At 54.8% G+C, this 21,572-nt stretch overlaps 1 protein-coding gene and 1 long non-coding RNA gene across 3 annotated transcripts in view; one reads left to right on the top strand and one right to left on the bottom strand.

The window, feature by feature from the left end:
• Ncs1 (neuronal calcium sensor 1) overlaps positions 1–21,572 on the top strand; it is a 55,068-nt gene that overhangs the window by 22,336 nt on the left and 11,160 nt on the right. For both annotated transcript variants that reach the window (XM_040745008.1, XM_040745009.1), the window contains exons 2-6: positions 5,671–5,695; positions 15,596–15,734; positions 17,626–17,704; positions 19,455–19,543; positions 19,985–20,062. In XM_040745008.1, coding sequence (XP_040600942.1) covers positions 5,671–5,695; positions 15,596–15,734; positions 17,626–17,704; positions 19,455–19,543; positions 19,985–20,062 — 410 coding nt within the window. The remainder of the gene's footprint in view (positions 1–5,670; positions 5,696–15,595; positions 15,735–17,625; positions 17,705–19,454; positions 19,544–19,984; positions 20,063–21,572) is intronic.
• Positions 16,006–17,171, bottom strand: LOC121140302. Its single transcript, XR_005877072.1, has 2 exons — positions 16,903–17,171; positions 16,006–16,207 (listed from the first exon to the last, which is right to left on the bottom strand). It is a non-coding gene; the product is annotated as an uncharacterized LOC121140302 (long non-coding RNA).

Here is a 21,572-nt window from a genome sequence, read left to right as displayed (position 1 = left end):
ATTGGTATTTTTCTCCTCTGAAACCTTTTGAGCCAGGCCCCCACCTCAGCACCACTGTCTTCCATGGTCCTACTAACGTGGCCCAATGAGCTCCGCTTAAAGCGCCCAGGCATGTTCCTAGTCCACAGTCCCAAGGTGTTCCGTATTCTTCCAGGCAAAAACATGGTGTGGTCCATCACAACAGTACCCCAGTCCCTGGTACCAACATCTGTCTTAGTGTTGTATTGTTGTAAAGAGACACCGTGACCATGGTAAATGGTAATTCTTATAAAAGAAGGTATTTAATGGGGGCTGGCTTACAGTTTCAGGAGATTCAGTCCATTTCCTTCATGGCAGGGAACATGGCGGCGTGCAGGTGCTGGAGAAGGAGCTGAGAGTCCTGCATCCAGATTCACAGGCAGCAGGAAGAGAGAGACACTGGGCCTGGCTTGAACACTTGAAACCTCAAAGCCCAATCCTAGTGATACATTTCCTCCAAAATGGCCACACCCACTCCAGCAAGGCCATACCTCTTTTTTTTTTTTTTTTTTTTTTTTTTTTTTTTTTGGTTTTTCGAGACAGGGTTTCTCTGTGGCTTTGGAGGCTGTCCTGGAACTAGCTCTTGTAGACCAGGCTGGTCTTGAACTCACAGAGATCCACCTGCCTCTGCCTCCCGAGTGCTGGGATTAAAGGTGTGCGCCACCAACGCCCGGCAAGGCAATACCTCTTAAAAGTGCCACTCTCTATGAACCAGTGGGGCCATTTCATTCAAACAACGACAGCTGTGGAAGATGGACATGGGTCATTTGGTGACCAAGGGTGAGACAATAGGACACTCAGGGAACTCATTGATTTGGGGTGTTGGCTGGGGGCTGCCTGTGTAAGGTCACTGGTACTCCTCAGCTCTGAGCCCTGAGCCCTGAGCCCTGAGCCTGAGCCCTGAGCCCTGAGCCCTGAGCCCTGAGCCTGAGCCCTGAGCCTGAGCCCTGAGCCTGAGCCCTGAACACTGAGCCCTGAGCCCTGAGCCCTGAGCCTGAGCCTGAGCCTGAGCCCTGAGCCCTGAGCCCTGAGTGCTAAGCCCTGAGCCTGAGCCCTGAGCCTGAGCCCTGAACACTGAGCCCTGAGCCCTGAGCCCTGAGCCTGAGCCCTGAGCCCTGAGCCCTGAGCCTGAGCCTGAGCCTGAGCCCTGAGCCCTGAACACTGAGTGCTAAGCCCTGAGCCTGGATGTGGAGGGAATCCAGAGGCAGGAGGCCCTGCTGATTTCACGGTTGGTTGGGGGCTTTGTGAGAAGGATGGTAAGAAGGATGGGAGGAGTTGGGAGCTGCACCCTGGGAAGCTCCCCTCAGTCCCAAGGCTGAAGCAGAGGGAAGTTGCTCTTTCCAAGTGCCCATAGTGATCTGATCCTAGGCACATAGGACCCAGGCTGCCCCCTGGCCCTCCATACATTGTGGGGGCACACAGACTGTGGGCAAAGAGTCATTGCCTTCAGGCCCTTCCCTGTCCCTGCCCCACCGCAGCCGGCTTCCCCCAAGGGACCTTGCTTCCCTCCTATTCAGCAGCATCCCAGCCTTTACCTCTAAGCACTTGGGCACAGCTCCCAGGACAGCAGTGTCTTCAGTCACTCGCTACCCGTGGACCCTGAAGAGGCCCTGGGCCATCGGCTTCTGCCCTCCTGACCCCCAGCTCCACCCCAGCCCAGTGTGGGTGAGTTATGCCTGAGTTCAGCCTCTTTCCCAAGAATCTTCCTCTGGCTTCTTTGGGCTTTAGTGGCTCTGATTTGAAGGTGCAGGATTGATGGTCTAGTATCATCCCACTTTCCGGATTAGTCCAGTTATGGCTTCTTGATTAGACTCAGGGTCATTTGACAGGCAAGTGCCATGGGTAACATGTCCTTAATTATGCTCAATCCAGGGTACCAAATGTCATCTTTTGGAGAGAGTGTGTGTGTGTGTGTGTGTGTGTGTGTGGCTGTGCACCATGTGTATTGTAGGAGCTCTTGAGGTTCGAAAAAGGTATCAGATCCTGTGGAATGACACATAGGCAATTGTGAGCCACTGTCTGGGCACTGGGAACCAAAGCTAAGTCCTTTGTAAGAGCAGTGAGTGCTCTTAATGGCTGATCTATCTCTCAGCACCCCAACCCTTGTCATCTCGCTACATGACCTTGAGCAGAGTTGTTACTGGAGTTTTCCTGTCCTGCCTGCTCTTGCTGTCTGCTTTCAGCCCCAAATAAACACACGACACGATATTAATTATAAAACTAGACTAGGGCTTCTTATAGTCTAGCTCTGTCTTAATTATTAACCCATAACTACTAATCTATGTATTTCTATATGGTCTTATCTCACTAGAAGAGAACACCTGGTACATCCTATCTTCCCGGTCTCTATTGGCCAAGCAGTGTTTTATTCATCAACCAATAAGAGGAACATTTACAGAAGGACACCCCTATCACTTAGTTGTTACCTTTTGTTGCGTTTGGGGAACTAAGCCACAAGCACACGGCTCAGGGAGTTTTGTGGACAATATAGCTTAGAGCAGGGGAGAGCTAGAAAAGTGAGCAGAAACAGAGGCAGTGAAACAGGGATCCATGGTCGGACAGTGGACCAGTGGTTAAGAGCACTGGCCCCTTGCAGAGGTCCCGAGGTTCAATCCGCAGCACCCACATGGTAGCTCACCACAGCCTGTAACTCCTGGTTCAGAGACCCTCTTCTGACTGCCCTCCCCCACATACACTTAAGTAAAAATAAATCTTTAAAAAGCTTGGAGAGTCAGTGGATCTTGGGGCAAGTGATAGGGCAGCTCCTCAAAGCGGAACATACACAGGAGCAGCTGAAACTACAGGGACCCCTTTGCCCGTGCCTAGAGTGTCTCCCTCTGTTGCTAATTTCCCCAGTGTAGACTGTGCACACCTCCAAGCACTCTAGTTGGCAGGATTGGGCTGGGTGGCCAGGCCCCGAGAGCTTCCCTGACTGCCACCCTCAGGGTCCTCTGAGGCTCTAGGAATCTCAGAGGCAGGGGACACTTGGAAGTTTCAAGTGTCACAAAGCTAAAGTAGTTGCTTAAAACTAGGTAAGGCTTCTCTCCTCAACCTCATTCCACATCCCAGAGGCTTGGCTGCCTGCCGGTCACTCAGTGTCCTGCGTTAGGGACCATTCTGGTGAAGAACAGCAGACCATACCTTAGCAAACCACCTGCAGTTTCTGGGGCTGTAATGGGTTAGGGAGGGCAGGGAAGGTCCTCTGCCAGGTGGCAGTCCTGGGCAGGCTTTGGAAGATTGTAGGCAGGAAGTCGAGACATCAGGGTCCCCCAGGTGTGCATCTCTGGCCTCATGAGACCTAGCTGAGGTCACCAAAGGCCCTGCATGGTCCAGGTGCCACTCCTTGCACATGAAGTCATATAGCTCAGTGGCTGCCTCAGGGGTTGGAAGTAGCATTCCATTCTGAGCCCTGTAGGCACCACCCATCTCTTGGGACAGTGACCTCAGGTAGTGTCTATCCCAGACCTGACAGGTAGACCTGCCCCACCTGCCTGTGATTCTTGTGAAGGACAGCAAGTCTGAGTATAGATGAGGAAATCAGGGCTTAGAGAGGGAAGCTGTCTTCTGAGCCGCACCCAGCTCATAAGCCTGGTGTCTGGCCTGGAGCTCGGGTGTTCAGGTCTGACCCCAGAGCCCCGAGGTCCCTCCGTCTGCATCAGCTACACCCTGAGATGTTGGGGTGGCAGGTCCCGGGCAGTTCAGCACAGCCTAGCCTGGTGGGCTGGTTGGGTTTTTTGTTTGTTTTTGTCAACTTGACATATGCTAGAGTCATCTGGGAAGAGGGAACCTCAGCTAAGGAAATACCTCCGCCAGGTTGGCCTGCAGGCAAAACTTTGGCCATTTTCTTGATTGGTGGCTGATGTGGAATGTCAGTCCATGGTGGGTAGCACCCTTCCTGGGCAGAGGGTCCTGGGCGGTATAAGGGAACAGGCTGAACAAACCTTGGGGAGGAAGCCAGTTAGCAGTGTTGGTGGCCTCTGCTTCAGTTCCTGCCTCCAGGTTCCTGCCTCCAGGTTCCTGCCTGGAGCTCCTGCCCTGACTGCCCTCTTCGATGGACTGTAAGCTCTAAGATGAGATGAACCCTTTCCTCCCCAGCCAGATTGCTTTTGCCCAGTATCTTGTCACAGCAAGAGATACCAAAGTAGGACAACAGCTGGACTGTTCCTCAGTCTCCTCCCTCTGCATCCCCATGCCTCACCTCCTACATTGTATTGTCTGCCAGAATCTGCTCCTGTAAATGTTGCTGCACAGCCAGTCTCTGTTAGCTCACTGCTCTGGGTTAGTGGCCCCCAGGATCCACGAGGGAAGGGTTCAGGTGAGGAGGCATGACGGCCTCCAGCCCGTCCAGGCTTCCGACCCTGGGTCCCCAGCCAAGACCTCAGGTCTAAAGCACTACCTGCTGCTTTTCAGCCTCTTGCAGCTTGCCATGCCCACCTGGGGACCGCTGGGGGTTGGGGCTGAGTCACAGCACAGATGGGGGGGTGCTAGTTGATGCTATGTTTACGTTTGTTTGGAGCACTTCCTGTAGAGGGGTCTCCCTGAGCCTGCGACCTTTACCTCCTGGGAAGATATCCCAGCTCCATTCTCTCCTGCGGCCTGACACGGACTTGTAGACCGCCATTCTCCGATCATTTATCATCACTATACTGAGCTCACCTGAGTGCTGTGATCGGGAGCCAGGGTTGTCTGCGTCCGTTAGGACAGTTCCCAGGCAGGTACTGTTTCTCTACCTGCTTTACACGGAGAAACTGAGGCACAGGGAGCCCAATAATCTCCCCTTGTGGTCACCCAGACAGGGAGCTTGTGGCCTTGAAGGGTTTTGATTGTTTGAGACAGGGTCTCGCTCTGTAGACCAGGCCGACCTCAAACTCGCAGAGATCCTCCTGCCTCTGCTCCCCACTGAAAGAGTACGCCACCACGCCTCGCTTTGAAGGTGGTTTGATGGTTTCATTTGGTGAGAGGTCGGAAAGCTTGCTTTGGTTTCAGCTCAAGCCGATTCAATACTTTGCAGGAAATCAAAAAGCTGGTTTCATTCATTCTGTGGGTTCAGTGAAGACTTGGGCTTGGCTGAACTTCAGCCGCTTATGTGGCTCATTTCCGCTTCCAGTCCAGTCATATCTTGAGAGTAAGGACCTGGACTGTCCACTGAGAGGGCTGCAGGGCAGCGAGGAGGTGGGGCTGCTGGGCTCTGGGCAGCTCCTTGCCCCATCCCAGGCCTGGAAGCAACGTCCACTCTGGCCGTCCTGTCCTAGGACTGAGTGAAAAAGGATGTGGACATCCTTTCTGGCTGGCTTTCAACTGCTTGCCTCTGCCTTTCAAGTTCTGGGATTAAAGGCACACGTCACACACCTGGCTGAAAGAATGTATCTTAAGCAGCCTTCCTGAGCCGGGAGAGGACCCAGCTGTCTGAAGGTGTTTGAGAGGTGGCCCTGGGGAAGGTTGGGCGTTCCGCCTTCTCCTGGGCTGGTGAGCACCTGCAGATTGCTCACCCACTGTTCACTAGGGGTGCATTTTCTTATTCAGTGAGGGCTGGCAGTCGTGTGGGGAAGGCAGCCTGTGGTGAAGAGATGGGAGGGAGCCCCTGCCCCAGAAAATGCCTGTGTCCTGGGACTCCCCTTCTCACGTTTAGTTTAATCTTCTTTTCTCTTGCAGTCACCGAGAAGGAAGTCCAGCAGTGGTGAGTAGTGGGAGCTACTGTGTGCTGGGGTGGGCGTGGGCTGCTTATGGGGTCCGAAGCGAGCGGTCTGTGGGACAGGGAGGGGTCCCGGAGGCAGACATCCACGCCCAGTTCAGTCATGTGGGGCTGTGCAGTGTCCCCTGAACAGGCTGGGGGAGAGCAGTGACTCCGCCCTTGGGTTTGTTGTTTTGTGGGTTCTTTCTGCCCTTTGTAATGATTTATTGGTTTTTATTTTCCTTGAGTGTTTTGTTTGCATGTTTGCATGTGTACCGTATGCATGCAGGACCTGCGGAGGTCAGGATAAGGGTTGGGTCCCCTCAGACTGTAGTTACGGGTGCCTGGGAGCTGCCACATGGGTGCTGGGAGCCAAGCTTTCTCCTCTACAAAAGCGGTCAGTGCTCTTGACCACGGAGCCGTCTCTCTAGCCCTCTCCCTGGTTTGCTTGTGTGGGGTAGGACCTCACTACGTAGCCCTGGCTGGCTTGGAACTCACAGAGATCCACCCGCCTCTGCCTCCCAGGTTCCGAGATTAAAGGCGCATACTACCACCACCACCTGGCCAATTTGTTTTTGAGACAGGGTCCCTCACTGCTGCCTGGGGCTCTCCAATCTGACTAGGCTGACTGTCCAGATTGCTCCAGAGAGCCCTTATCTCTGCTTCCTCAATGTCCCCAGTACTGGGGTTATAAGTGCATGCCACCACATTGAGCGTTTTCCATGGGTGCTGGGGACCCAGACTCGGATTCTCATGCCTGCCTGGCAGGTACCTTGCCGACAGTGCCATCTCCCCAGCCCCACTTTGTGGTACCCATTAAGACTCAGAGGATGGAGAGATGGCTCAGTGGTTAGAGCACTGACTGCTCTGCCAGGGGGACCTGGGTCAGATTCCCAGCACCCACATCTCAGCTCACCGTTGTCTGTAACTCCAGTTCCAACATGCTCTTCTGGGCACTAGGCGCACACGTGGTAACACGGACATACAAGCGGGCAAGCACCCATCACATAGAGTAAAGGTAAAATGACGAAGACCCTGCTCACCACACGTGAGACACAAGTCAGGAGGCTGAGATCCGGTGCTGGCTTCGTCACGGAATCACTCTGGGCCTCGAGAACACTCTTCTCTGCTCTGGGGCTCAGTTGGCATCCTTTAGAAAATACTAGATGAACAGGCAGTGGTGGTGCACACCTTTAATGTCAGCACTCGGGAGACAGACTCGGGCAGATCTCTGGGTTTTAGGCCAGCCTGGTCTATAGAGTGAGTTCCAGGACAGCCAGCGCTACACAGAGAAACCCTGAGAGACAGAGAGAGAGAGAGAGAGAGAGAGAGAGAGAGACTACTATATGAAGGGTGGCTCTTGTCAGTCTGTAGCAGCTATCTGAAACACTGTGTTAAGAAAAATTCTAAAGTGACATGTCATGGAGCAGGTAGAAAGTTCAGCAGTGAGGAATTAATGAAATCTGCATTGAGCTAGTGCTGCCTGCCCTGGGCCTAGGGGGAAGAGAGCAGCAGGCAGTGTCTGTCACAGTGTAATATGGATGCAGACAGGAGAGGCTCTCACTCTGAACCCTGGGAGGGGAGGGAAGGGAGGAAGTGAGCTTGGAGACCTTTGTGTTTGAGGGGAGCAGAACCCAGATCTCTAGGACTGCTTCCCAAACTTGCACACCAGATTCCATGCTACAGAAAGGGCCAGCCTTCCTGGCTCTGCTGGCTCTCACTGAAGATCTGGCTAGGTGGGCAGAGCCAGCATCATGAGCTGGCTGGATTCTGGCAAGGGAGTTGGAGGTGTGGGGAGAAGCTGACACTGTGCAGAGTTTGGGGGGGGCTGGGAGTGGGGGGGGAATGACCAATCTCTGGTTAGTCACTACTTACCCACGTCCTACAGGAATATTCCAGGAGTTTCCAGGTCTTCCTGCCTCAGTGGTCCATGTTCTGAGCCCGTCTCCATTCTGTCTTCCTAGCGTTTCTGTCTGTACATCTCCCTATCTCCCTGCCTCCTGCTGGGAGCTCACTTGGACACTGCAAACAGGCTTCTGCTAAACCCCTCACCACCTTGGGTAAAGGGTATGCAGTTCTGAGTTCCCCCTGCTAGGTCTATCACTGCGGAGCCCCACCCCAGCCTGAAGCTGGGAGTTTCTCCAGTGCCCCATTCCCCAGAGCTTCCTGACTGGTTGACTCAGGCTTGTCCCTGCAGGAAGCACCCTACCACTCTGTAGACAGACATCAGTAATGGGTCACAGATAGTGGCATCTGACCAGTCTCCAGTGTTGTGGACTGTTATAGAATTGTTACCACACACAGGGCTGGAGAGATGGCTCAGAGGTTAAGAGCACTGGCTGAACCTCTAGAGGTTCTGAATTCAATTCGTAGCAGCCACATGATGGCTCATAGCCATCCATAATGAGATCTGGTGCCCTCTACTGGTGGGCAGATGTACATGCAGACAGAACACTGTATACATAATAAATAAATCTTTACAAAAAAAAGACAAAAAGAATTGTTATCACACAAAATGAGCCCACTTATTTATTTATTTTTTTTGGTTTTTCGAGACAGGGTTTCTCTGTGGCTTTGGAGGCTGTCCTGGAACTAGCTCTTGTAGACCAGGCTGGTCTCGAACTCACAAAGATCTGCCTGTCTCTGCCTCCCGAGTGCTGGGATTAAAGGCGTGCGCCACCAACGCCCAGCTATGAGTCCACTTATTTCTTGATGACTGAAAACTCTTTTTTTTTTTTAAATCTTGGGACTTCGTCCACAAGTCTGCTGGGTTAGAAGTTAGATCAGGGACCTACAGTCCCTCCTGTTCCGTGACCCCAATGCCCCAGACCCTTTCACAGCTTTCCCTGTTCTGAACAACTGGCCCAAACCCAGGGGGGCTTTCCCATGTGGTCACTGTCCCCAGTGACTCTCATGCTCCTTGCCCCTATCCCTCAGCCAGTGCCAGAAGACCTGGAGGTGGAGCCAGATGGTCTGGTCTCTCGAAGCTTGCTCAAGGCTCAGCTCCTTGCCCTGGCCCTTGGGTCTGCCTCAGACCCCATCCCACCCCTTGCTGCGGCTCCTCAGGCACCTGCCCTCACCCAGGCCCAACCTGTGCCCCCTTGGAGCCATCATCTCTGCTGCTGTCTCTTCTAGTCCCGCCACCCCACACTCAGCTGTTGGTCAGGTCTCAGAGGAGAGGTTCCCCGTCTCCAGCACCACACAGAATCACCTTGTTTTGCACTGATGTCTGACAGCCGCTGTTCAGGGGCCCCCTGTGATGCTGGCCCTGCCATGCAGACAGAACTAGAGGAATCAGGACTGGAACTCGAGACCTGGGTTGGGGGGTGGTACCTGGGCCAGCGGGGAACCCATCACCCAGTCCCCAGCCCCAGGTAGCCCTGACAGTGTCTTTTCTTTTGCAGCCGAAAAAGGTCCCAAGGCTCAAGGGGCGGGGTCACCTTCAGCCTGCAGCCTTCCTGTGTCCCAGGCTCTGGTCTTAGGTCCCACTGTCCACAGAGCTTGCCTCAGCCTTGTGGGAGGTCAGAGGCACAGTAGGGGCTGGCTGAGGAATACCACGGGTACCAAAGCTCGCAGTGTCCCAGAAGGTGACCAGGACACCGTGCTGGGTGGAAATAACAGTTTCGCAGATGCTCAGATCCAGGCTACAAAGCAGGCAGGGAAGGGAGCCATCCGGGTGGGTGGTCGGTGGCAGGACTGTGGGTTGTGGGTTCTTCCTCCCCTTGTATCTTCTCTTGTCCAAGTTCTCTTGTTTGGTTATTTTATAATTGCTAAACATCCTGGCAGTACAGTAACAATGTAGCTGGTGGAGACCGGAAGGGAATCTCAAGTGCCTCGGCAGGGCCCGCTGAAGCATCCCACGCCCCTGTGGTGAGGAGCCGGGTTCGTTCTTGTCCCCCGGTCTTCTGTGGGCAGGTGCTGTGCCAACACTTAGCACCCTGCAGAGAATCCTGAGTCCTAGGAGTACCCTTATCTTACAGTGAAGACATGGGTTCAGAGAGGTGGAGACACTCGCCTGGGCCACACAGCTTTGCGAGTGTGTGTGTGTGTGTGTGTGTGTGTGTGTGTGTGTGTGCGCGCGCGTGCGTGGTAGCGGAGGTGGTTTGGGCCTAGCTTGTTTCTCATTCTTGTTCCAGCATTTGGGGGCTCATATATATTGTTTCCTTGCTGTGAGGGACCCAGGAAACTGCAAGCCCCGAAGGAAGGGAAGGGGGAGGGGACCCTCTTCTTCAGGGAGCTGTGGGGAGGTAGGGGTGAGCCCAGGCAGAGGGGGGCCTTTGAAGAGATGACAAGAAGGAGCAGTTTCTCCCCGGGAGGCCTCTCTGCACCCCTCCCAGCTGTGGCGGCTGACGGCAGCCTGTTCCGCCCCACCGTTCATCCATGTAGCTACTGATCTCTGTGATTCTGCTCCTTGGGTAGTAGAAGCTGCCTTCATTGTGGAGGCATGGAGAGGACAGGGACAGTTTCCCTGCAAGGTCCTCAGGACAAGTTTCTCCAGGTATCCTTGCTGGCCCGGGTGTGTGGCAGATGGGAGACCAAGGCCTGTGTGGTGTGGGGCCTGGCCCAGGGACCCTGAGAGGCCCCACTGGAATCTGTGTCACAGCAAACACCATTCACCTTGCGTTCATTCCCTTGCTGCTGAACGCACACACCCCACTGGGCGTGATTCAGAAGTGGCAGTCACAGCCTTTGGGATTTCTGGAAGGTGATAGATTCCCTGCCTCCCACCTTAAGAATGCAGTTGTCACCTCTGGGAGCATCTTTTCGTGTCCTCACCCCCATCACAAAGAGCTGGTCCCCTAACACAGCTTGGCCACATCCTGAGCACAGTGTCACATGGTTGGAACCCTCCTGCCCTGCAATTTGTGTACTAGGCTTGGGTGGAAGGTAGCTCTGTCTGTCCTGGCCTGTCTGCCACACGTGTGCGCATGTGTGGGTGCGGTCAAGCGTGTGTGGGAGGTCCTGGCTGCCTGCCGAGTGTCCTTTATCTGTAGTGCTGTCTGCCCCAGCTCGCTCAGGGACCTTTAAGGCAAATGTTAGATGGGCTTCTCACCTCAGAGACGGGGAAACCGAGGCTCAGTGAGACAGAGTCACCTGTTTAGGGTCATATACAAGGACCAAGAGACCCAGGACAAGTTCAGGTTTGCCTTAGAAGCTAGAGCCCTCCTCTAAGAAAAATAGTGAAGCTGGGCAATGGTGGCGCATACCTTTAATCCCAGCACTCTGGAGGAAGAAGCAGGCGGATCTCTGTGAGTTTGAGGCCAGCCTGGTCTACAGAGTGAGATCCAGGACAGACAGGGCTACACTCTGTCTTGAGAAAGCAAAACAAACAAACAAACAAATGAAAAAGACGTCGAAGCTGAGATTCAGGCAGATGCTCATTCAGCAGAGTAGGGACCCGAGTTCAGGTCCCCGGCGTCCATGCACAATGCTGGGCTCAGGCTGGAGATCTGGCGTAGCAGTTAGGAGCACTTCTTGCTTTTGCAGAGGTCCTGGGTTCGGTTCCCAGCACTCACACGATGGCATATAACTGTCTGTGTCCCTGGTTCCTGGGGATCCGGCTCCCTCGGTTTTTCTCAGCACCAGGCACATACATGGTACACTTAACACATGGCAAGCAAAACGCTCATATGCATAAAGCAGGAGTAGACGCATCTTGCAGTATGTGTCTGGGGTGGGGAGGCATGGGGTCGAGGACCCCTGGGACTTGCTGGCTAGCCAGTTGGTGAGTGCCAAGTTCAGTGAGGGACCCTGACAAAAAGTCAGGTGGAGAGCAGCTGAGGAAGGTGCCTGACCCTGGTTTCCACACACTCAAAGCAGGCAGGTGTGTTCAAGCTGCTCAAGAACAAGCCAGGTGAGGGGGTGGTGGTGGGGTTATATAGCCCAGGTTGGCTTCAAACTCACTATGTAGAAAAGGATGGCCTTCCCCTTTATAGTGCCGGGTGACAGGGTGCCACCTCACCTGTCTTGAAGCCGTGTTTTAATATCCCCAAGTTCCTGTGTGTCCAGTGAAATCCACCAAACAGCAAAGCCTAGAGACCCAAGGTCATGAAAGTGACGGTGATGAGAATCAGGAGCCCCGCCCCCACTGCCCACTCCTGCCTTCCGTATGAAGTTGGAGCCTGTGTGGTAGACTGTCCTCTCGGCAGTGAGACTTCCTTCCTGAAGCATTGGCAGTGACAGTCACCTGAGGTACCAGTTTTCAGTGACCTCTTGTGACTGTGGCTGTGGGCCGCCTTTGCCCCCTCTGCCCCTCTCCCCAGCCTGATCCGAGCCTGTGGTGGTGAGGACTCTTATCCTGAGGTGCAGAGCCAAGAGCTTCCAGTCCTCACTAACCATCCCAGGTCACAGAAGCGGTGAGCAGGACTCAGGAGACACAGCCCTCTTCCTGTCCCTACCTCATTTGTGGAGTCTAGGCTCCAGGGCTGACCATCAAAGTTGCTAGACAATGGACTCCGTTCAGCATCCACTAAGAGCCAGGGGTCCTCGAAGATTCAGGACTACTCCTGTCGTGAGCCATGAGCCGTCTGCTGCTACGTAAGTGACGATCCCAAGTCATAACTGAGAGCTGCCACCAGATCCAACCCCAGGAACGGGGGAAACAGGACTCTGTGTGTGCTGGGTGAGCTGAGGTGGGGCCTTCCCCCAGAGGAGGCAGCCAGGTTGGGGGGAGCAACTCTAAGCAGCGGGAATAGCTACCTCCACTAGCCTCAGTTTCCTTGTCTAGCAAATGGGCACCACAGTCCTCGCCTCCTGGGCTTGTTTGGATAATTTGGCAAAATAATGCCTGAAGAGCTCAGGCCCAATGCTTGGCCCCCAGCAAGTGCATCGTAAGGGACAACTGATATTCCTGGAGCCCAGGCAAGCCAGACATTTGTAGATCTCCCTGAGTTTAGGGTCTCCAAAGGCCACTTTGTCTTCAGCCTAAGTGTGACTCCCCAGTGTCTGGAGGCGGAGGCTGGGGATGCTACTAGCCAGGGACACTTTTAGCTATACACCAGTGCCCAGAACACCTCCATGGGTGGGGGCTAGGGAAACTGAGGCACAGTGGGGTGTATCCTCTAGCCCTCCAGACTGGGGCTAGGAGCACAGATTCACACGCTCTGGCGACTGGCAGGTGTACCAGCAGCAGCACTGACCCAGCAGAATCTGAGAGGGGGAAGGCCTGGCTTGGTGGCAGCTAGCCCTGGCCTGGAGTGGGAAGATTTGTCCTGTGTGGTCTTGCGGGGACTGTGAGGCAGGCCGTCCACCAACATGGAGCCCCCTCCCTAGCCAGCCAGTGGTGCATAAAAGCAAAAGGTGGCAACCCCCCCCCTTCAAGGTGACAGTTTGCAGGGTAGATTAGGGGACTGGAAGCAAGCCAGTGGCCAGAGAGCCTCAGGCCTCCCCCTCACCATTCTTGTGGAGGGAGGCACCTCCTCCACTTGAGGAGGGTGAATAGTGGGGTTATATAATGTTTGGGTATAATCGCTTTCCCAGCCGCTGGCATGGGGGTGGCGCAGCCTGGATCTCTTCCCGGAGAAGAGACCGGGAGGTGGGGAGGCTGGAAGGGAGGGGCCCCGCCTCTGCTAATAGACAGGGTTACCTTGGGCTGGTATCACTCCTTCTCTGGGCCCCAGTGCTAGTCCCCGCCCCCAACACACACACAGTTGGCTTGCTAACCGTGTCCACCGAGCTCTGTGGTTCTGCTAAGGCGTCTAGAGGATCCTGTGCAATGGAGCTCAGAAAAGGGACCTGGACACTTGGGCTCCTCTGCTGTCAGCCCCACCCGGAGTCTTGTGTGCTCACAGCTCTCTGGGTACACAGCTGCTGGGTGTGTGTCAGACACCAGGCCACGTACAGGCTGTCAGACTCAGGCCCGTTGGGATTTGTAGCCAGTGCTGAGTGAAGTGTGTCCATCGTGGGGGCTTTGGCTAGGGGTGGGGCAGGACTCTTACCCTAGCCTGGTTAGACAGGTTGACATCTAGGGCCTGTCACGGTGGCAGAGCTTACAGGACCCGGGGCACTGAGCACCAAGGGGTGGTGGAAGTTACATGATGGGGACTTCTGTGCGGGCTGCCACCCCTCCTGGGTTTCCAGCGACACCTCGTGGGGCGGCTTCTCCAGCCTCCTGTTGACGGGGTGGGGTTCAGTGGCACAGCCTCTGCGGGGGTTAACTAGATACTCAGTAGAGACTGGCACTCTGCCACCAGCCCCTGTAGCTGATGTCAGTGCCAGTGACTGGTGCAGTGTGGGGCGCCTCCCCCACCAGGGAGCTGCCTCCCTTGGGCCTCCTGCGGGCCCTCTGGGCTGGGCTCAGGAGACAGCTTCACCTTTTTTTTTCTTTGCTTCATCTTTATTCATTTTTGAGACAGGGTCTCACTGTGCAGCCCTGACTGTCGTGGAACTCGATCTGTAGACCAGGCTGGCCTCGAGCTCACAGGGGTCTGCCTGCCTCTGCCTCCTGGGATTAAAGGCGTTCTAGCATTTTCATTTTTTTTTTTTAAATAATTGTCACGGTCCTTCGCATGGCAGGCAGCACTGGAGAGAAGCTAGCCGGATGGTAGAGATGTAGGAGGGGTCAGCTGGGCAGTGGGTGTATCTTTCCCTTGGATTCCGGAGTCTGCCTTTGGGGCTGGGGGTCATGAACCAACCTAAAACTCTTTTCATCTGGCTCCGGTAAGGAAGCTCAGCCCCAGTGTCCATGCCCCTCACAGCCCCACTTTGCTTCATTCTGGTGTGTGGCCCGTTGCCAGGGGTCACAGGAACCCAGGGTTGCCAGGGCCAAGCAGACCTGTGAGACTTGCAGGGCCAGAATGCAGAGACCTCTGTGGATCTGGAGAAATTCCATACTGGATTGATGTGGGGACACACCGTCAGGCAGAGAGCAACAGACACAGGACAAGGCATTCCAAGAGCTTAGGTTGTGAGTGACTGAACAGCTGGGCTGGCCTCATCTGTAAGATGGGATCATCGCCCTGCCTCTCATAACACTGACTGCCTCTCTGGGTAGGAGTCACAGTGTCACAGCAGGGTTCTAGCCCTTGACTCCCAGAATCCTCCACTTTGAGGACAGCTCTAGTTGTCTAGTGTGGGAGAAATGGTCCTTAGAAGAAAGCATGCCCTGCCTATCACACGCAGACACCAGCTTAAAGCCACACGCAGTGAACTTCGGTGTGCTGACGGTCATACTGGGGACTGTTTTACACACTTTGTAGCATTGTCTGATATTGGAGAGTGAATACTGTGAGTTTTAAATATCAGGCCCCAAGAGCACACGCACCATGTCACCCAAGTCTAGTAAGATGACAACCGTTGTTCCTCGTACATGAGCATTCAGAGAGGTGAAGGCATTTGCTTAGGGTTGCACAGCGGGTGAACGGCTGAGCTAGTGGACCGAGGCTTGTCCTCTCCAGCCATACTCTCAGTGGTCAGTATTGGGAGGGTCTTGTGCTGGGTACAGGGGCAAAGGTGGGCATGTCCAGGTGGAGTACACAGGGCCTTCTGGGCCCCGCATGCGGTCCCAGTGGGTGTCTGCTCTACTCCCTTAGAGCAGGGACGGGGTAGGGCCATACAGGAGCCAGGAGCCACTCTATGTGGGGCCATGAGTGAGGGAGGCTTCCTGGAGGTCATTTGGTGACTCATTTGGCTTCTGTGTGAGGAGTGTCGATTGACAGGCCGAGTGCACAGCGTGCCATGTCCAGGTGAACTCCTGTGTTACCTCTGATTTCCTGTATCCATGTGAGCATTTGCCCAAGGTCACAGGCCAGTGAGAGGCAGAGGCGTGAGCCCATGCCTGTGACATCTGGGTCCATGCTCATCAGACCGTGTGACGCTGTTACCGGTGTCATGGAACTGGGGTTCATAGGTTTCCTGGGTCTTTGGCAGAGGCTCCTGGTTCTCCGCCAACTGCTATGCTGTCTGCAGGTACAAGGGCTTCATTAAGGACTGCCCCAGCGGGCAGCTGGACGCGGCTGGCTTCCAGAAGATCTACAAACAGTTCTTCCCGTTCGGAGACCCCACCAAGTTCGCCACGTTTGTTTTCAACGTCTTCGACGAGAACAAGGTGAGCCGCAGGCTTCTGTGCCTGGCCCAGCCCTGGGCTCCTCCGGCTGCTGCAGCCTGCAGCAGGAGGCTCCGTAGCACTGCGAACTCACTGTCCCTGCACGGTTCCCCACCCGGGACTGAGCGTTCATGTGCTCAGTGGCACACGGAAGTTACATGTGGCATACCCACCCACACAACGTGTTCACTTGTGTGACTGACACACTCAGTGCTCCGTGTGCACAAATGCACAGGCTTACACATGCAAACACACAGAGAGCTGCACAAAATTATGAAGGCATGGTGTGCACACGCACGTACATATATGTGAGTTTTCTTACGCATACTGGTTGTAACTGGTGTTCACGGTGTGATTGACAAGGCTGAGAGCCATCCTTGGGGTTGATGTTTCTGTTGTTTTTTGAGACAGGTGTCTTATTTAGCCCAGGGTCTTAGGCTTCCGTTGCTTTGACAAACACGATGCCCAAAAGCTACCTGGGGAGGAAGGGTTTATCTCAGCTCTCAGGTTCCAGTTACAGCCCCTAAGGCAAGGCAGGAATCTGGAGGCAGGAGCTGAGCAGAGGCTGTGGAGGAGAGTAATTTATAACTCCAGACCCTGCCCAAGGCTGGCCTGCCCACAGCAGTCATTAGTTAAGAAAATGCCCCACAGGCCAACCCCTTTTTCTGTTTTCTTCTCCCTTCCTTCCTTCCTTCCTTCCTTCCTTCCTTCCTTCCTTCCTTCCTTCCTTCCTTCCCTCCCTCCTTCCTTCCTTCCTTCCTTCCTTCCTGTTTGTTTTGTTCTTGAGACAGGGTCTCTCTGTGTAGCCCTTGCTATCCCTTGTAGACCACTCCAGCCTCGAGCTCACAGAGATCTGCCTGCCTTTGCCTCCCAAGTGCTGGGATTAGAGGCGTGTGTTACCACTTCCCTGCCTGGGCCATTTTCTTAATTCATGCTTGCCTTTCTCGGGAGATTCTAATTTGTATCAAATTGACAAAAAGACAAAACAACAACAAACCTAGCCAGGCCACCCAGGCTGACCTTCGATTTTCTGTGTAGCTGATTCTGGTCTTGACCATCTGTTACTTTCAATGCCTCCCATTTCACAGATGAGCAAATTAAGGCTTACAGTATGACTTTTGTGCCTGGCTCTTTCCCTGAGTACCACTGAGCACGAGTTTCCAATACTTACTGTGTGACAGTGACTGTTTCCTGGCACTGGCCTTGCTAAACCAACAGCTGGCCTGTCCAGGGTTGGAGTAGCCAGGCTTGCAGACTGTCCCGAGACACCATTTTCCTGACTTCGTAGTGTTCCTGGAATCCCTGTGACTCTGCACTGGCGACTCAGGTGGCTTCCCTTTCATGGTCCCAGCTTTCTCCCTAGGTGCTCCAGTCTGGGAGTTCCCCTGTCTGGCGTGGGAGGTGGTTCCACCCTCTCTAGATGGATCTCAGTTTCCTCTTCTGTAAAACAAATAGGTAGAACTAAGCTGAGCCTTAGCTCTCTGCTGAGCCCCTCCCCTTGCTGGGCACCCCATTATTGCTGTGCTGTGTGTTGAGCCCAGCGGGCATCAGCTTCTCCCTGCCTCTCTTCCAGCTCCGCCTCCTCCCCTCACTCCTCCCCTCCCCTCCTCTTTCCCCTCACTCCTCCCCTCGCTCCTCCCCTCCCTCCTCCCCTCCCTCCTCCTCTCCCTCCTCCCCTCACTCCTCCCCTCACTCCTTCCCTCACTCATCCTCTCCCTCCTCCCTCCCCCTCCCCTTCCCTCCCTCCTCCCCTCCCCTCCCTCCTCCCCTCCCTCCTCCCCTCCCTCCTCCCCTCTTGCCCCGTCCATCAGTTACTGGTGTCTTGCCTCTCGACTGCCCATCATCACCCTGTGAGGTCTGGGCTGACCGAAGCCATCCACTTTGTCTCCCTCAGGATGGCAGGATCGAGTTCTCTGAGTTCATCCAGGCACTTTCGGTGACTTCGAGGGGGACCCTGGATGAGAAGCTGCGGTGTAAGTCCCCTGTCCCCCACCAGGCCAGAGGGATGTAGCTCCAGCCCTTGACAGGCGAAGGTGCCGGACACCTGCAGTGGTGACCACAGATGGAGTCGGCTCTGGGAGGTCAGGGCATCCCCAGAGGCCTGGCAGTGAGCTCTGGGCAGGTGGGCCCGATGCGGCCAAGCAAGCAGGCCAGGCCATCTGTGCAGGGTCAGAGCAGGAAGAACACCGCCCTTCCGGGACGGATAAAGGTCCCCGGGGGAGGAGTTGGGTTTTCCGAGGCAGAGTCCACAGCTACGTCGGTGGGACAGGCTGCAGGGGTGGGGTGGGGGTGGGAACAAGAGTGGGGTCAAGGCAGATGCCCACTGGGACTGTGGCGCCTGTGGGTGGTGTCACAGGGTCCAGATCCCCGCTAGACTCAGGTCTTCAGCCACATTGAGGGTCTCTCATTTACTCACTGGTTTCACGAGCGTCAGTTGAGGGCACCACCTGTGATACCAGATGGGAATCCAGGGTCTGCCCAGGGCGAAGGCGGGTGCGTCCGTGCCGTGGTGGCTGTCAGTCCACCACAGCGGCTTGGTTCCTAAACTCCTCAATGCTGTGTGGGAGGCAGGGGCAGGGGGTGCCCGCCGAGCCACTCGAGGAGGAGCTGACGAGCCCAGAGGGGGTTGTCGTGGTGGAAGGGGGCTCCAGGCCAGAACCTCACGTGAGAGGCTGCAGCAGGAAGACTGGGAGGCCTCTGAGCAAGCACGTGCATGCCCCGGGTGGCCCTTGACACACAGCGGTTGCCCAGGGATCTTCCTAGGAGAGGGACGGATGGGCAGAATGCCCTGGTTGGTGGGTGCTTTTGTTCCCATAGTGGCTTCTGTGTTTAGAAACAGAAGAGGATTTTCGTCATGCTCACCCCATACATCGTTTTAATTTCCTCCTTTTGCCCACGGTGGGGGGCGGGGCAGCCTGAGGATGAGAGGTCAGGCACAGGGGAGGCAGAGCCACAGTGTCAGGGATTTGTGAAGGGCTCGACTGCCGTGTTGGTCTCATGGCCTGGCCGTTTCCTCCCGCGCTCCCAACTTGCCCTGCTCTGGGGACTGCACTGCCTCCCATGGATTACTCCACAGCCTCAGTCTCTGTAGACCAATACCTGCATATTTTTAAAGTTGTTATTTTTATTATTTTTGCTGTACTGGAGACTGAGCCCAGGACCTTGCCCATGCTAGGCAAATGCTCTGCCATTGAACTACAGCCCCAACCCTTGTTTTTCCAAATCCTCACTACATAACCCAGACATGTGTAAAAGTCGCTATGTAGCCGGGCGGTGGTGGTGCACGCCTTTGATCCCAGCACTCGGGAGGCAGAGGCAGGAGGATCTCTGTGAGTTCGAGGCCAGCCTGGTCTACAGAGCGAGTTCCAGGACAGCCTCCAAAACAATACAGAGAAACCCTGTCTTGTAAAAACCAAAAAAAAAAAAAAAAAAAAAAGTCACTGTGTAGCCCAGGGTGTTCTTGAACTCATGATCTCTTGCTTCCACCTCCCGAATACTTAGATTAGAGACATGAACCACTGCGTCTAACTCCTGTATCTGTGTTAATTTTACAACCGTGGCTACACCAGTGCGTGAATGTACCCTCATATAAGTATACACTGGCCTGATGTCTGGCAGGACTGCCTCATCTCAGGCTTTGTATTGGGTCACAGGGAGGGGGGAGGGGAGAAGTTTGCTGCTGCCCTGGGCCAGGGTGACCTCTACCTGGATGGTTCATCACAGGGGCCTTCAAGCTCTATGACTTGGATAATGATGGCTACATCACCAGAAATGAGATGTTGGACATAGTGGACGCCATTTACCAGATGGTGGTGAGTCTCAGCAGGGTGACAGGGAGGCCATCAGAGGGTGAGTCCTAGGAGGGTAGGGGTGGCAGGGAGGCCACTTGTGGTCTACAGGGCCTGGGGGAAACCTGGCGTCACTTTCCTGTTTCTGGACAGTACAGGGAAACCAAGTACTGCTTGTTGAGTAGCCGTGGACATCCCTGCCTGGGGGTCTGGCAGGGACTGGGGGGCGGGAGGTGGGGGGGGATCAGGTGGCTGAGATGCTCCTTTGAAAGGGGGCAGGGCTAGAGAATGGGAGAGAGACTCGCTCCTCACTGGCACCAGCCCCGGGTGTCAAGGCAAGGGCTTAGTTGTGAGCTCCAAGGCAAAGGGGCTGGCCCAGTGCCCTGGCGCCTGGCAAGGGCTTAGCTTAGCCGCAAGCCCAAGGCTGCCACGCTGGCTCAGCCTCACATTGACCGACCTCGGCAGGGGAACACCGTGGAGCTCCCGGAAGAAGAGAACACACCCGAGAAGAGGGTGGACCGGATCTTTGCCATGATGGACAAGGTGAGGTGGGGCATAGGGACCTTGGGGCCTGGCCAGACTTTGCCGCCGATCCTTGGGGGGATTGGCTTGCGGCTGGCAGACAATCAGACTTTTTGGTGCGTTTCCCAGGAAGGTCCCTTATAATTAACCAGGGCCCTTGGCCTTTGTTATTTCATCCTGGACTCCTTTGATAGTCTGCAGAAGCCGGACTTCTCATAATAATGACCCCCAAAGTGTAAAAGTATTGCTCCTACAGTGAAAAGGAAACGGATTATTTTGGGTTGTGGCTTCTGAGGCATGGTTTAAAGGGAATCTGTGGTGTAGCTTTGGGGTGTGGCTCAGTGGTGACGGGCCTGCCTACCATGTGCAAGGCCCTGGGCTCCATCCCCAGATCTGCACAAACACAGTGGGCATCCCCATCTGCCTAGATCGAAGCTTTTTTTGTTTGTTTGTTTTCGAGACAGGGTTTCTCTGTATTGTTTTGGAGGCTATCCTGGAACTCGCTCTGTAGACCAGGCTGGCCTCGAACTCACAGAGATCCTCCTGCCTCTGCCTCCCGAGTGCTGGGATCAAAGGCGTGTGCCACCAACACCCAGCCAAATCGAAGCTTTGATGTGGGCAGCAGCTGTGTGACAAGGTCCTGGATGGGTGCCACTGGTTCTGATGGTCATGCTAGGTTCTGGGAATGAGAAGACGGTCTGATCCGCTCTGTGTTCACAGACCTGCTGGGTTTTAGCCACAGACCCCAGGGGTGTGGGGAGAAACCGCTTTCTCTTGTGTCTGTGTCTCTGTCGTGTGCACACGCTCTCCACCTCTTTTCCGGGGAAAGTCTTTCCCTGAGATTCTGCTAGCCTGTCTGGCCAGTCCTGCCTCAGTCTGGCCCAGGGGCTGGAGTTAGAGCGCATGCCACCTTGCTTGGTTTTTATGTCGATTCTGGGGATCAAACTTGGGTCTTCAAGCTTGCAGTCAGCACTGTACTCACACGTCTCCCCAGACCCTCTGTCTCTTTTCTGCAGAACTCTACGGGTCCTTTGACTCTCTGATGCCCTTCCTCTGTTTTTCTGGTGATGCTCAGGGTGACACCAGGGCCTTGTACAAATACAAAGCCTGTACTCTGCTTGAGCTGTACCCCAACCAGAAACATTTTTCCCCAAACTAAAATAACTTTGGTTTATGTGGAAATTTGAAACTGCGATGAAGAAACAGCCTCTCTAGCCTCCATGAGAATAGAAGACCTCAGGCTGCCTGCTGCCTGCTGATGGTACCAGGCTTGCCCTGAGAGCTATGAACTCTTAATTAGGAAGGGAGATTAGTTCATGGGCCGGGTGCAGCTGAGCTCCTGCTGTCCCCAGACAATTTTTAGACGGAGTGCAGAAGCAGCGGCAGCCCTCTTGTAGCAGGACCCCAAAACTGATTTTTGATGTAGTCACACGTCTTCTGGCTTTGGAAACACCATAGACCTTGGATTTACAGGGGTGTGATTGTGGTGTTCCTGGGATGGTGATACTAGGCCAGTTCCCTTACCAGACCA

Source organism: Mesocricetus auratus, unplaced genomic scaffold (genome assembly GCF_017639785.1).
Source record: "Mesocricetus auratus isolate SY011 unplaced genomic scaffold, BCM_Maur_2.0 Super-Scaffold_100004, whole genome shotgun sequence".
NCBI classification, from domain to species: domain Eukaryota; kingdom Metazoa; phylum Chordata; class Mammalia; order Rodentia; family Cricetidae; genus Mesocricetus; species Mesocricetus auratus.
This window is presented reverse-complemented; position numbering and strand designations above follow the sequence as displayed.